Here is a 16843-nt window from a genome sequence, read left to right on the forward strand (position 1 = left end):
GCACTTTGCTCAAGGAGAAGCTGCATGGGAGAGTGATGCGAAAGAAGCCGTTTCCTCAAGCATGCCTCAAACAGAGTTGGCTGAGGTATGCAAAAGCACATTTGAAGAAGCCAATTTCTTTTTGGAAGAAGGTCCTGTGGACTCATGAAACCAAGATTGAGTTGTTTGGTAATACAAAAAGGCGTTATGCATGGCGGCAAAAAAACACAGTGTGTTGTATAGTTGACCGATGCACAGTGACACCATCTGCAGCAAGTTGATGCTGCAGCTCTCTGGAGGTGGTCTGAGGATTGTCCTTGACTGATCTCACCATTCTTCTTCTCTGCCTTTCTGATGTTTTTCTTGGCCTGCCACTTCTGGCCTTAACAAGAATTGTACCTGTGTTCTTCCATTTCCTTACTATGTTCCTCACAGTGGAAATTGACAGGTTAAATCTCTGAGACAGCTTTTTGTATCCTTCCCCTGAACAACTATGTTGAATAATCTTTGTTTTCAGATCATTTGACAGTTGTTTTGAGGAGCCCATGATGCCACTCTTCGGAGGAGATTCAAACAGGAGAACAACTTGCAAGTGGCCACTTTACGTAGCTTTTCTCATGATTGCATACACCTAGCTATGAAGTTCAAAGCTCAATGATGTTACAAAACCAAAAAAAGTGCTTTAGTAAGTCAGTAAAAAGTAGGTAGGAGTATTTAAAACAAGAAAATGATAAAGGTGCCCATACTTATGCACCTGTCAAATTTTGTTTGAATGCAGATTGCACATTTTCTGTTAGTACAATAAACCTCATTTCAAGGCAGAAACATTACTGTGTCCAACAGTTATTAGATATATGAAACTGAAATAGCTGTTGCAAAAAAAAACGATTTTTATAAAACATTAAGCTTAAGATTAACAGGGGTGCCCAAACTTTTTCATATGACTGTAACTTACTCATTGCTGGGGATCTGACCACTTATATCCTCCACAATCCTGAGATCAAGGTTCTGGAACCCAGGAATAAGGCTCAACAGAGGCTCATCTTGAATATAGCAGAGAGATTGTCTGTTAGTCAACGCCCAGACCATACACATAACGGAGGCCATACACATAACGGAGGCCATACACATAACGGAGGCCGCCGTACACATCACCAAAGCAATACATGTCACGGAGGCCATACACCTTACCGAGGCCATACACGTTACCGAGGCCACTTCACCAATCAGTTACACTAGGCAAAGCATGAAATTCTCCATTTTTCATGGAGGCCACAACCATTCTTCTGGATCTGTTGTACTACTTGGCCACATTCACTTATTCTAGGGTCTGTCTTGATTTCTGTGATTTTAACATAAAAAAATGTTATCCATCAAAACTGCTGAGGTTCCCAATGAAGCCCCTGAAGGACATTACAATCTCATTACAAGCTCATTATGATGGAGCTTGGTATGTGAAATCACATATGTGCTGTTGGGATGTTACTAACCTCTAGCCTGCCTTCACCATGCCCGGTCTGTTCTTAGCCAAATGCATTGCTTCCTTCCACACATCCACTTTTTATGATAGATTCATACTCAAACTTACTGATTGCTGGGATCTCAGTGTGAGATGCTCCACAATCCTGAGATCAGGCTCTGAAACTTGTCAACAAGGCTCAACTAAGACCTAGCTTGAATGGAGTGGAGGTGTGAATGCAGAACCTCAATATTCTCAGTTAACCACTTCTTTGAGGTATTTGTCAGAATCCCCCCCAAATTGGATTCCAATGGGTACCCCGACATAACTCTGAAGGGGTTGCCCATGACTTTAACATTGATGTCCTATTCTTGGGATAGGTCGTCAATGTCTGATCGTTGGAGGTGCGACACCCTGCACCCCTGCCGATCAGCTGTTCTCATACAATGACTCTATTTGCTTCATTTAGGTGAAATGCTATGATGGGGTCCCCATGGTCAGAGCAGACTGTGTAGGTATGAATGGAGCCTTGTTCTGTTGCATTGACAGGGTATGAATGACAAATCTGCCTAGTCCCACAGTGCTACAAAGTGGCAGGTTTAGCTGCATAGCTTACTGCATCATGGTCATTACGAATTAATGCGAATTAATGAAGAGCTTTCAACACTACTATAACGAAAAAGGCAACCGCAATCAGAATGTTACTTTTATTTTGTAAACCTTTGCTGAAAACTGAGGGCTGGAATCTGATTGGTTACCAAAACAACTTGTCTACTTTTTCCTTGGATACTTTTCCTTACATTTGATACATCACCCCCATCATATGCTAAATCAATTCTTGTGGTCCTCATATACTTCATATTCATTATATTACCATATAATTACATTTTGCCGTTGTTCTCCTGTTCTGCATTGGGGAATTGCTCTTGTATTGTTTACAATCTGAGGCCAGAACAAGGAAGATGAAAATCCATACCTGGCTCACACTGCAGGGAGTATCCATAGGAGAAACCTTATACTCCCGTATTCCGGCTTCTTCAGCCAAGCGCACTCTTCTACTAACTCAATAGACTACACTGCAAAGAGTTTTTTCATTATTTTACTCAATTAGATTTTCCAATATTGGAAAGTTACAATTGTAAGTGTTATGTTTAGTAACATTTTCTCTACTTTCACCTTACTTGTAAATGTATAAATATCTATGGATTTATGGTTTGTGAGTGTAGGGCTCTCCTCTAATTGATCGTAATGTCAATTAAACATTTTACGTTGATATGACCTAGAATAAAAAAAAATCTATAGAAATCCTTGAGTAAGTAATCAGTAACACATGTAAGAAACATAGGGTTCTTACTTAACATTTTTATTCAGGATGGTCCCTACTCTAGTAACTCGCTATTTGCCAGCAAGCCTTCAGTTCCTTGTACTCAGCACATTTGGGGTTTGACGGACGCCTCTTGTCTGTGCACCTTAGGTATACAACTTTTCAAAGGCAGGTGTACAACAGTCATTCCCAGGTCCAGCTCTGCCCCGTCTATTTTGCAGCCTGCTGGCACATAGCGAAGTGAGTCACTAGATTATTGACCATCCAGATTGGTACATTATGTCGCGGTGGGATGACTTTTACGCTTATTTTTATAGTAAAAATGTTAACTAAGTACCCTAAGTTTTTACTATATATTATTATGTATTTACTTAGTGCAGTTTTTTTTTATTCTAGATTATATTTGTCTATTAATGGCCACACTGTGCATGTGCACCTACATATTACACTTATACCAAGAGGTGTATTGGCCTATGTTTTTTTGGTTTTGTAAACATTTACTTTGTATATCAAAAATTTTGATTTGCTTGAGAATTTCTGTAATTCTTGTTCAACAAATTTCAAATATAATTATTATATCTTTCGATCTATTTTGCCTATGCCCACGATAGGAGATCCTCACTGTTGTTTGTGGCATTAAGAATCCATTTATTGGACGTTTCCTTCAAAAATGTTTTTACAGCTAAGCATGTTATGAACATAATACACACTCACTGATAGGTAACAAAAAAAGGAAGACCTCCTACAGGGAGTGGGTACACCGTACCCACTCCCAACTGGTCCCTGTATAGACTAGAAAGACCCTAGCCGCACAACTCAACAACACCAACTTGAACCTGGCTACCTAAAAGGCCATTGAGGGGTTTCTCGTTCCTCCAGAGGGGAGGCCACAACACACTGCCAACTAGAGGAGAGGAAAGTGTGCGGGAATATACAAAAATCCAGAGTGAGAAAATTAAAACACGTTCATGTAGGGTAGAGAGGGAAAGCTAAGGAGAGCCAAAAGTAAAACAAGTGTAGGCTCCCAGAAACCTAAAGAGGCGAAAAGAAGATGAATTGGGAAGGAAAACAAGCAGTCTCACTGCAGGATTTAAACTGGTGTTTATCATGCAAGGTTAACCCCTTAGCTGAAGAGCTGGAACTCCTAAATTCAAATCCATCTAGAGGTATAGCCAGAAAGGAAGTGCAGTGAAGGGTGAACATATAAATCCCAACCCAGAGTGTGACAGGGCGAACTAAAATGGGAAAATGGAAAACATTTGGAGAGGAGCAAACCAAGAAAGGGAGAGCAAAGGCAGTTGGAACCATCAGCATTTGTACAGGGAAGAAAAGGAAATTGCTCAAATCCCTAAACCGAGACATGACAAATATACTGTTATTACGTTTTCTTTTTCTGACTCTGTTTAAGTTTTCATTACTTCTCTGTGCTGGCCATTACATTCTGGAGGTGCCCCAAAACAGCTACTTTTCTACACCAGATATGTAGTGGCAAAATGTTATAACAATATGCCAAATGTATGCAATTGTATCACATTTCGAAAATAGCCACCACATTGGAAAAGCTAAATGCAAATATTATTGCAACACCAGATTATTTCTGATGACAAAAGCAATTTTGATGCTGAACAATTTTTATGTTTTTATCCTACATTTCAAATAAGCCAAGAGGAGCCTCTCGTTCCCATGGGACATTTTATTCTCACAGCTTTTTGACAACATATCACCCAGTTTCATAGACTAATGTGGTAGATAACACTGTATTAGACTGTAGCAGCCAAATGTATTATACCGATATCAAAAGTGAGAAGTCCTTGCACTCCATAAGACTTGCACAGTGCAGTGTTATCGGTGCAAAACTTGGCCTGTTATCATCATATTCATAAACTCATGACAGATAGCGTCTCCCATGTCTATCACATCATTAATTGGCACCTGAGATATAAGCACTGAAAAATTGCTTTTAAAGAGAATTTGTCTGCCCAAAAAATATATGCGTACAGTACATATCAATGAAGTCTGTAATTATTTTATTTGTTTTATTTTTTATGAGTTATTTTTATTATTAATTGTAGAAAATATGAAAAAATTAATGTGGAAGTTTTCAAACCACTGTTGGACACTAGAAGTAGCAACTTGTACCTTTGCCAAGAAAAGTAATAATAATAGTAATGCTATGTAGCATTATGATTTCTGCAAAGGTGGACTGACATTGCTTGTATGATGCCGATTCTCCCCTCACCATTTACGTGTTAGCGAAAGAAGGAGGGCAATAGTGATTTTTACTGTCTGAAGACTGTGGCGCTTATCACAAAGAGCAGCTTTGTGAAATGTTTTAGAGGCCTCTAGCGGTGCAATGATACAGCGCTGCGGATTTACAATCTCTGGGCCACGGCAGTCAGGACTACATTGCTGTGAAAGTACAGTCAGGGGCAGCGTCAGTAAGATGTGATGTTCTCCCCACCATGGCCCCAGAATGTACTTTCGGAGCGCTGTAGCTCCTGGCTGTACTTTCAAATTACTGAATTTCCTCACTGATTTCGCCCGCAGATCGTAAATGCAGACTGCTATATCCGTTCCCTCTGGCCTACGCTTACAGGTCCATACGTTTTATGGAGCAAACTGCATAGCATTGGACTTCAGAATCATGGCGCCTTGTTCTCTCCCCAACATTCCAAGGAGTCCATGCATTGCTCACCTAATATGGCCGCTGCATAGGAGATTGGATAGTCCCTTAAGCCCGTTGTATGCCATGTTTGCTGTAAGTACCATGCACATACACTTTTCAGACAAGCAGTTACAAATGGCTGCTACCAGTGGCAGGATAAAAAATAAGCAAAAATTAATTATACAACTATAATACTTATTCTTTATTAAAAATAAATTAAATCTTTAAAATGTTTTATTAATAAAAAAAAGTGACAATTCACTTTCAAGTAATGATTTATAACATTTACAGTGGTACTTGCTGTTTTGTGAACCCTTCAGAATTTCCCATATGTCTGCATAAATTTGACTTAAAACTACACCAGATTTTCACAAAAGTACTAACGTAGATAAAGAGAACCAATAAAAAATATCAGGTTGTCATATTTTTGTGATAGTGCACTCATGAAAATTAACAGTAGCTATTGTGAGAGGTACCTTTAGTTGCTTAGATGTTACCTTAGGTTCCTTTGTAGGCTCACTTATTATTATACATCCCTTTTTTTTTCTTGTGCTTGAAAAAAACAGGATAATTTTCACCAGTGTGATAGATAAGATTTTCATCCTTGTTTGGTCTGTGTGTAATATTTTACAATCAGTAATGTTCTCCTGTGCCAACCACCCCCAGCCCCGAAATATTCCAAAGCTTCTCCAACCTATTACAATGTTAAAAACAGACAGCACATGGTTCGAACACGAATGGCATCCGTGTGCTGTCCGTGATTTTCATGGACTCCTAGAATAGTATATGTGATTTTGATCCGTAATTCAAATAAAAAACAGATGCATCATTGTTTTTTTTTGTGAACAGTGCCAAAGATTATAATGGGTACATGTGCTATCCATGAAAAAAGGACATCTGAATGTAGCCTTAATGCACAGGGACTACATAACATGGAATGGGACTCTTATAGACAGCGGCTGCGGTGTTAAGAGGAGTAGGGCTCTTGAAGATTGGACTTGAGATAGGAAGAGTCTGGAATCGGGTGGCAAAGAGCACTGTTGTCATGGTTCTGGACAGGATTCCCTTTCCTGTCCTTTCAGGGTTAATTTTGCATGGCATCCTTTTGGTTTGTGGAGGGCTATATTTACCCGCCTTTGTCTGGGGATCCTTGTCAGTGATACATTCGTTCTTGTCTGTGTGTCTGACCCCTGGTGTGCTTGCATACTGTTTCGTCCATTTGCCTTTTAGTGTATGACCCGGTCCGTTTACTCATCTGTGCATTCGCCTTGTGACTCCCTGTTATCCGTTTCTGGCTCTGACTCCTGGCTTGGTTGTTGTGAATTCTGTTCTCGAACTCCCTCCGGTGGTTATGAATGGTACTTCGGCGAGTTCTGTCCATGGACTCCCTCTGGTGGCTGTGAGTGGAGCTGCTGGTTCTGAGGTTCCTTCCTCAGCTGATCTCGTTTAGTTCTAGGCTGCTGCTCTATTTAACTCCACTTACATCGTTACTTGATGCCAGCTGTCAATGTTCTAGTACTGGTTCAGTTCTCTCTTGGATCTTTCAGATGACCTGTCTACTCCAGCAAAAGCTAAGTCCCTGCTAGCTTATTTGTTTACCACTGTTTTTCTTGTCCAGCTTGCTATCATGATTTTGCCTTGCTAGCTGGAAGCTCTGGGATGCAGAGTGGCACCTCCACGCCGTGAGTCGGTGCGGGGGTCTCTTTTGCACACTCTGCGTGGTTTTTTGGTAGTTTTTTATGCTGACCGCAAAGATACCTTTTCTATCCTCAGTCTGTTTAGTTAAGTCTGGCCTCCTTTGCTGAAACGTATTTCATTCCTGTGTTTGTGACTTCCATCTTAACTCACAGTCAATATGTGTGGGGGCCTGCCTTTTTCTTTGGGGAATTTCTCTGAGGCAAGTTAGGCTTTATTTTCTATCTTTAGGGGTAGTTAGCTCTTAGGCTGTGAAGAGGCGTCTAGGCAGAGTCAGGTACGCTCCACGGCTATTTCTAGTTGTTGTGATAGGATTAGGGGTTGCGGTCAGCAGAGCTCCCACTTCCCAGAGCTTGTCCTGTATTACTAGTTTGCTCATCAGGTCATTCCTAGTGCTCCTAACCACCAGGTCATCATAACACTTGGTACTCTTTCTTCCCGTCTACATGCCCCGTTTGTACTGCATCGCTATCTCCGGCTATCTGACCTCTTGCTACGTCCTGACCCCCCTTTACGTCTCACCCTCTTGTACTATGCTGACTTTGGCACTTTCTGACTACTCTCCGGCATCTCCTGCCACCGCTGCCACTCGGTGTCTGGCTCCACCTCTGGTCACTCCCCCGGTGGTCACGTGGTTCAGGTCCTTGACGCCGGCAGGTAAGCTTGCCGCAGCTCTCTGTGCACACACTCGGTCTGCTTGGAACACTTGCGCAGACTCCTACTGTAAGTCTGCAGCAGGGTTCCTGATAACTGTTAGTTGAGGCCTTTGTGAAGTAACCTGGTCCTTGGTGTGGTCCCTATGAAGTGAACAGGGACCTGAGACAGTGGTTTACATAATTGTTGCAGCCATGATTTTATTATCAGAATTTCTGCTATGTGTAAACGCTAACTGATCAGTCGTCCCTTCAGTTCAGATGGTTCCTGGGACCCCACTGTCCTCTGTAGTGTCTGCTCCAGTAATGGTGTCCTGGCACAGATATGTGATCACTGCTGCCAATAACCTTTTATAATATGCCTCACTAATCAGTAATCTCCTGTGCCGTTGTATCTGCAGTCTGGCTCAATTTGAATTTAGTTGGGCCGTATTTGCCTTCTTTAAAGCGGAACCACTTGGGATTGATTCAGCAACGCAACGTATGCAAAGTGCTCATGCTACAAATTTACTATTTGTCCTATGTTATTAAATGTTCTTTTTGAGTGAACAGATAATACTAGTTTTCTTTAACTCATTATGGACATTGTACCTCCGAACAACCTAAGATATACCGTACTTATTGTACTTACCAATATTAAATTAGTTTTAATAGTGGTAAACAATTACCGGTATACAAATAAAAACTAAGAATAAATATTCATTTCCATTTTTGAGGATATTCTAAATGTTAAAACCAGCTGCCATTTAAAGAACATATCCAAGTAAACCTAAAAATTAAGGTTTGACTGAACTAAAGCTCAATATTCCCCTTCCAAAATAGTCATACTTGTGTATGGGAATCTTGCTTGCACTGAAGCACTTTTGGAGCTGTTCCTTTAGCTTCACAGTGCTAACGGGTGTGCAGTTGTTAGGCCATGTTTGACCCTTTAGAGCCACCATCATGTCAGTAAAATCAGTGGTGATTGTCCATTCTCAGCTATACCAGTTCTGGAGGCACAAGGACTTCTTAAAGGGAATCTGTCACCAAGTTTTTGCCACCTAATCTAAGAGCAGCACAATGGAGACACCCTGATTCCAGCAATGTGTTACTCAATGGCCTAATTGCTGTAGTTTTGATGTAATCACTGTTTTATATTTCTTATTCTCAGTTATATAGCGCCATCATATTCTGCACCGCTTTACAGACATTATCATCACTGTCCCCATTGGGGCTCACAATCTAGATTCCCTATCAGTATGACTTTGGAGTGTGGGAGGAAACCGGAGAACCCGGAGGAAACCCACAGAAACACAAGGAGAACATACAAACTCCTGGCAGATATTGCACTAATGGCATGTCTGCTTCTATTTCTGTGCAGGGAATTGGACTTCTGGATGAGCAAAGTTCAGCTCCAACTAATAAAAAAATAGAAATTATTCAGCGCAGAATTTTAAATCTAGAAAAAAATTATATTCAAGGGCAAACATTCACTTTAAGGCCACATTCACACGGTCAGTATTTAGTCAGTATTTTACGTCAGTATTTGTAAGTGGGGATGAGCGTACCCTGGGAGTTCGGGTTCAACTGAACTTTAGTTCATAGTTTGGTTCGGGTACCAAAACTGTTCCCGAACTTGAACCTGAATCCAAAATCCATAGAAATCAATGAGAACCCGATCTTTGGAACTGGAAAATCTCTCTCGTAAAAAATACAGAAGTGGTGAAGTGTTTCTATTATACTTTTCCCTGATTGTTCCACTCCTGGTTATGTGTCACAAATAATGAATATACTGACCGTGTGAACGTGGCCTTTCACATATAAAACATTGACCACGATAAATACCGCTCAGGTATTCTTTCACGGTTAGTTGTGGAAGTCCTAAAGTCCACCAAAGGGGGAAGATCTATATGAAGCTGAATATGTCTGATTATGCCTTCACTAATTCATTCTTTATGGTTTAATAAAATGGGGCACACCCTTTATAATCCGAGCCTAGACCCTGGAGGTGGAATACGTGGACATACTAAGAACTGACATAAAGGGCAGCTTACATTTTGCTGATACGGTAATTTTGCTCGCAGAAACTTTCCTGCGTCTCTGTATTTATATAAAAAGGAAGCAATTCTACCAATAAGAACATGCTACATATATACTAATTATACACTTTTATTTTCCTTGGTCTCTTTTGGTAGGTGACCCTACATTTAAGGGGATGTATAAGGTTAGGAAAAAGAATGGGAATCAGTGCCACTCATGTTTGTGGGCAGTGTTTGGTATTACAGCTCATTCCCATTCGCTTAGTATCAGACACATGTCACGCAACATTAAATAATCACAATTTTACCTGAGACTCTAAATCATTGCAGCAAAATTAGGTTACAATGAAATCCTTAACTGGCTTTATTAAATCTGCATTTAATTCCATCGTGCTTTGATGGAGTAATGGCTCTCAGGCTGTGTTTTAATCATCATAGAACTGTAGAACGTTATACTTTAGGTACATCAGTCTTAAGTAATATTGAAGGGTTACACTGCATACATTGAGGTCATTAACGTACCATAGTGTACATGAAATAAAGTTTACGCCTCCTGACGAAGAAGCGAAACGTGCGTTGGGGCGGTGAGGACTTCAAATCTCCAGGTGATCTGTTCATGTAAGTGTCATTCTCTAATATAGTACTGCCTAATTGCTAGACAAAGGGAAAAGCATATCCCATCTGAAGTGCAAATAGTATTGGGCTTTGTCCTTATTCCCTATAATGTGATCTGATATCACTCAGTATATAGATTTTTTTGCAGTCCCTGCTTCCTGGTTAGAAGCCTTCTTGTTACTGCCTGTTGTATGATATAATTATATAGTCTTTGGTCTTTTCTTGTTCTTTTTTTTGTGTGATAAAATAAAGTGCGTCTGGAAATTACTAGGTAGAAATGTCTGTTTGTCTACAGTATTACAGATATCCAATTTGTAATGTGGAGTATACAGTGGGTACGGAAATTATTCAGACCCCTTTAAATTTTTCACTCTTTGTTTCATTGCAGCCATTTGGTAAATGAAAAAAAGTTTGTTTTTTTTTCTCATTAATGTACACTCTGTACCCCATCTTGACTGGAAAAAAACAGAAACGTAGAAAGTTTGCAAATTTATTAAAAATAGAAAAACTGAAATATCACATGGTCATAAGTATTCAGACCCTTTGCTCAGTATTGAGTAGAAGCACCTTTTGAGCTAGTACAGCCACGAGTCTTCTTGGGAATGATGCAACAAGTTTTTCACACCTGGATTTGGGGAACCTCTGCCATTCTTCCTTGCAGATCCTCTCAAGTTCCATCAGTTTGGATGGTGAACGTTGGTGGACAGCCATTTTCAGGTCTCCAGAGATGCTCAATTGGGTTTAGGTCAGGGCTCTGGCTGGGCCAGTCAAGAATGGTCACAGAGTTGTTCTGAAGCCACTCCTTTGTTATTTTAGCTGTGTGCTTAGGGTCATTGTCTTGCTGGAAAGTGAACCTTCGGACATTTCTGAGGTCCAGAGCACTCTGGAAGAGGTTTTCATCCAGGATATCTCTGTACTTGGCCGCTTTCATGTTTCCTTCATTGACAACCAGTTATCCAGTCCCTGCAACTGAAAAACACCCCCATTGCACGATGCTGCCACCACCATGTTTCACTGTTGGGATTGTATTAGGCAGGTGATGAGCAGTGCCTGGTTTTCTCCACACATACTGCTTAGAATTATAACTAAAAGGTCTATTTTCATCTTATCAGATCAGAGAATCTTATTTCTCATAGTCTGGTAGTCCTTCATGTGTTTTTTAGCAAACTCTATGCGGGCCTTTATATATCTTTACTCTGCCATAAAGGCCCGACTGGTGGAGGCCTGCAGTGATAGTTGACTATGTGGAACTTTCTCCCATCTCCCTACTGCATCTCTAGAGCTCAGCCACAGTGATCTTGGGGTTCTTCTATACCTCTCTCACCAAGACTCTTCTCCTAGATTGCTCAGTTTGGCTGGACGGCCAGGTCTAGGAAGACTTCTGGTGGTCCCAAACTTCTTCCGTTTACGGAAGGCCACTGTTCTCTTAGGAACCTTGACTACTGCAGAAATTCTTTTGTAACCTTGGCCAGATCTGTGCCTTGCCACAATTCTGTCTCTGAGCTCCTTGGCCAGTTCCTTTGACCTCATGATTCTCATTTGGTCTGACATGCACTATGAGCTGTGAGGTCTTATATAGACAGGTGTGTGCCTTTCCAAATCAAATCCTACCAGTTTAATTAAACACAGCTGGACTCCAATGAAGGAGTAGAACCATCTCAAGGAGGATCACAAGGAAATGGACAGCATGTGACTTAAATATGAGTTTCTGAGCAAAGGTTCTGAATACTTATGACCATGTGATATTTCAGTTTTTCTTTTTTTAATAAATTTGCAAAAATTTCTACATCTGTTTTTTTTCAGTCAAGATGTGGTGCAGAGTGTACATTAATGAGAAAAAATTAACTTTTTTGAATTTACCAAATGTCTGCAATGAAACAGAGTGAAAAATTTAAAGGAGTCTGAATACTTTCCGTACCCACTGTATATTTCTGTATTCGTACATACTCTTAAAGTGAAACTCTGTATTTATCATTGCTGTTTTCAGATTGAAATCTCTCTGCTGATGACTTTCTTTGAATATTTTTGTTTCTGCTGTTTTTTTTTTTTTTTTTTTTAAAACTACACAGAAAAGGCAAAAGTATCATATCTCCTACACATTACATCTAGAGGAGCTCTTGTGACATCTCGTATTAAATCCATAGTCATTACTAAATAAAGAACTGACTTCGGACTTATTATGCCTATCAGTAACGACAGTATTGTCCGAAACGCATAAGGCATTGCTTATCCTGGACATTCATTGTTTTTTTTAATTCCATGTAACTTTGCTGGAATTTTATCTTTTTTTGGTGCTGGATCACAATCTCAATATTTTCCTTGTAATACACTGAGATCAGGTCTAGTTCCAGTCCATATAGTTTAAAGGGGTTGTCCACTACTAAGACAACCCCTTCTTCAACTAAATGTTCGGCCCCGATAAAATAATAACGCCTATACTTGCCTTCCATGCCGGCTCCATTTCCACGATGTCGACACTCTCGGTCCCGGGGCTGTGCTACGGTGAAATGACACATCATGCCCAGCGTCCAGTCAGCACTGGCGTCACTGTCTCCATCCATTCATTTCATGATATTACAGCCTAAGTCTAAGTTCCCATAACGTGACGGATACCACTGTTAGGCATTGGTCCTTGTTTTTATATAATATTTATTTCTGTACCTTTGCCACCAAATACTTTACATAAAGAAAAAAGAGAACATGACCTAAACACATAGGGACCAATTCCTCAAAGCTTTTACCCCAGAAAGGCGTTGTAAAAGCTTTGAAAAGTCACACTATTTTTGCAGAGTTAGGGTAAGTTCACACAGGACGTTTTTGTTGCTTTTTTTTCTGCAGCAAAATCTGATCTTCTTGGCAGGAAAGAAGTTGCGTCAAAAATGCAGGTTTAGGTGCGTTTTTGGTGCGTTTTTGTTTCTCTTTGTCCATGCTAATGTCCTTGGATTTTCTGCAGCAAAAACGCAGCAAATACTGATACCTGCGTTTTTGCTGCTTTTATTTCAACACCCATTCAAGTCAATGGGTGAAAAAACACAGCAAAAACGCCGAAAGAAGTGACATGCTCTATGTCCAAAAAACGCTGCAAAGCACAAAATACTGATCAAACAAAAAACCAATGTGTGTGCATGAGATTTCTGAAATCTCATAGGCTTTGCTGGTATTGTAAAAAGCAGCTGTAAATTAGCATAAAAAAGCAGCAAAAACGCCCTGTGTGAACTTACCCTAAGGAAGCAAATTTTGCAACTTTTGGTGTCTTCATGCCAGTTTGAATCAGTTTTGCCAAAATTGGTAGAGCTGGGAAGGAGCCGGGACGCGGCATGGTCAATTGCATAAAAGTGACAGCATTGTGTACCCCAGAAATCCTACTCTAGTCCCTGACTTTAGTAGCATTTCTAGCTTGGCGCTCGGAGGTGCATGCCACTCAGAAGATGCGCTGAACTCATTAAGTGGTTTGAGCCTGTTAATGAATGTGGAGCTTGTACTCTGTCCGGGGTGGTGCGAGCGTGCGCTACGTCAGCCCTGATGAATTGGCCCCATAATGTTTTCCACGTGCTGCTCAGTACATGACGGCGTGAACTTTCTCAAAAATTAATTTGATTTTGGTTATTTAGTAGCAAACAACTGTTTTACATGGCAGAAAAATGATCTGTCTTTTCATGCACAGCGAGCAGATCTTCTATGACAAGGTTACAATAAATGGCATTCTCACTAGACTAACACAACACTAATGTGGGTAAGTTTAGTGGTTCTTTGCCTTCGAGCTCCTGTTAACATTATTAATTTGCAATGGAAAATTCAATTTGTAGCACTGACCCATGTCATGTTAGAACGCATGAGTACTGTGGTTGTCAGCTACTGATTCCAGGTGTTAGGATTAGCTTTCCTCTTTGTATACAGTGATTAAAATAGTTTTTGTTGAACTGTATTTATCCATTTTGTATAATATATTCTTCTAGGTAAAATGCTGCTGTACTCCAAAAAAACCCAATTTTCTTCTAGCAAAAGTTGTGTCTGGTACGGCACCTCGGCCACATTCAAGTCCAGAACTTCAGGAAGAAAGTAGCAAAGTTTTATTGATCTAATAGAGCCACTTTAATGCCTGTTCATTATGTTCATTCAGGGATGTAAAGAGGTTTTCCACTACTTTTACATTGACCCATCCTTAGGATTAGTCATCAATGGCTGATTGGATGGTGTCCGACACCCGGCACCCCTGCCGATCAGCCGTTATCGTGGCGCCGGCTGGAAGTACTCACTTGTGGAGCTGGCCGTCAGTGGGGGTGCCGGGTGTTGGACTCCAGTCGATCAATCATCAGTGACTTATCTATCCTAAGGATAGGTCATCAATGTAAAAATAGTAGAAAACCTTTTTTAAGTGAACCTTTCATCAAGATTCTATACTCCAAACTAATGGTCTGTATACTATAGGTGCTTTAATGCTGAGTAAATCCTTACCATAGTAAAAATTATATGCTAATAAATTGCAAGTGCAATGGGTGTACACTGCACTTGCAATTTTCCTGCTTCTCTGCCTTTTCCTCGCCAGCTGCTTGTTTTCTTTCTCAGGTCACTGAAATTATGAGTTGCTTGCCAGGAAGAGTCAGACAAAATGGCGGGGAAAGGGCAAAGAGGCAGGGGAGCTGTAAGTGCAGTGCCTGCCCACTGCACTTACAGCTCATTAGCATAGAATTTCAGCTATGGATTTCTCTATATCAGAAAAAACGATTTCTACAAGCAAGGTAAGGATTTACTCAGCATGAAAGTCCCTTTACCTTCATGCCATTAGTGTGGCATATAAAATCCGGATGACAGGTCCTCTCTACTAACAGACATCTGATGGGAAGATACTATGTTTATTGTTTTATCTTTCTAATTAGCAGAGATGACAATAACAAAGAAAACTACCCTCACAGAGCTGCAGAATTGGAGGAAAATGCTACATGTTCCCGGGACCTGCAGCACCACATGGACAAGAAGATGTTTGATGGCTCCAGCAGACTTGGAATTGGAATCTTGCAATCAAAGCAGCCAAGATCAGGCATCGGGAAGATACATGAAGGAAACCAGGTAAGAAAAATTCTTAGGAACCATGTAAATATATTCTATTGTTTACTGAGCTATTTACAGTGATGATGACTACAATGGACTGCTTGTATCTACGCTGCTCATAGAAATAGTCCTTCTTGCCCAAACAAAACAAACAATGTTTTTTTGCAGATGCTACTCTTACACACTTGGACAAAATTGTTGGTACTCATCGTTTAATGACAGAAAAACCCAGTGGTCACATAATAACTTGAATCTCACAAAAGTAATAATAAATAAAAGATTTATGAAAATGAACACATGAAAGTCAGACATTGCTTTTCACCCACGCTTCCACAGAATTTAAAAAAAGTAAAACTCATGAAAGAGGCCTGGACAGAAATGATGGTACCCCTGAAAATAATGTGACAAAAGGGACATGTTAAATCAAGGTGTGCCCACTAACTAGCATCACAGGTGTCTACAATCTTGTAATCGGTGAGTGGGCCTGTATATAGGGCTACAGATACGCAACTGTTTGGTGACATGGTGTATATCACACTCAACATGGACCAGAGGAAGCGAAGGAAAGAGTTGTCTCAGGAGATTAGAACGAAAATTATAGACAAACATGTTAAAGGTAAAAGTTATGAGACCATCTCCAAGCAGCTTGATGTTCCTGTGACTACAGTTGCACATATTATTCAGAAATTTAAGATCCATGGTACTGTAGCCAACCTCCCTGGACGTGGCCGCAGGAGGAAAATTGATGACTAATCAAAGAAACGGATAATACGAATTGTAACAAAAGAGCCCAGAAAAACTGCTAAACAGATTAAAGGTGAACTTCAAGCTCAAGGAACATCAGTGGCAGAATGCTCCATCCATCATTCTATGAGCCAAAGTGGATTTCATGGGAGACAACCAAGACAACCAAGGAGGACATCATTGTTGAAAAAAAATAATTAAAATGCCAGACTGGAATTTGCCAAACTATATGTTGACAAGACTCAAAGCTTCTGGGAGAATGTCCTATGGAAAGATGAGACAAAAATGGAACTTGGCAAGGCACATCAACTCTATGTTCACAGATGGAAAAATGAAGCATATCAAGAAAAGAACACTGGCCCTACTGTGAAACATGAAGAAGGCTCTGTTATGTTCTATGGCTGCTTTGCTGCATCTGGCACAGGGTGTCTAGAATCTGTGCAGGGTGCAAAAAATCTCAAGACTATCAAGGGATTCTAGAGAGAAATGTGCTGCCCAGTGTCAGAAAGCTTGGTCTCAGTCGCAGGTCATGGGTCTTGCAATAGGATAATGACCCAAAAGACACAGCTAAAAACACCCAAGAATGAATAAGAGGAACACATTGTACTATTGTGAAGTGGCCTTCTATGAGCCCTGACCTAA

The 16843-nt window shown here is 40.5% G+C and overlaps 1 protein-coding gene across 4 annotated transcripts in view; it reads left to right on the plus strand.

Moving 5' to 3' along the window:
- The window catches only part of FAM13C (family with sequence similarity 13 member C), a 451356-nt gene that overhangs the window by 337446 nt on the left and 97067 nt on the right, over nt 1–16843 (plus strand). For 2 of the 4 annotated variants that reach the window (XM_077258855.1, XM_077258856.1), the window contains one exon: nt 15286–15475. In XM_077258855.1, the coding sequence (XP_077114970.1) occupies nt 15286–15475 (190 nt within the window). The remainder of the gene's footprint in view (nt 1–15285; nt 15476–16843) is intronic. The other 2 variants (XM_077258857.1, XM_077258858.1) reach the window with 1 other exon arrangement.

Source organism: Ranitomeya variabilis, chromosome 4, assembly GCF_051348905.1.
Source record: "Ranitomeya variabilis isolate aRanVar5 chromosome 4, aRanVar5.hap1, whole genome shotgun sequence".
NCBI classification, from domain to species: Eukaryota; Metazoa; Chordata; class Amphibia; order Anura; family Dendrobatidae; genus Ranitomeya; species Ranitomeya variabilis.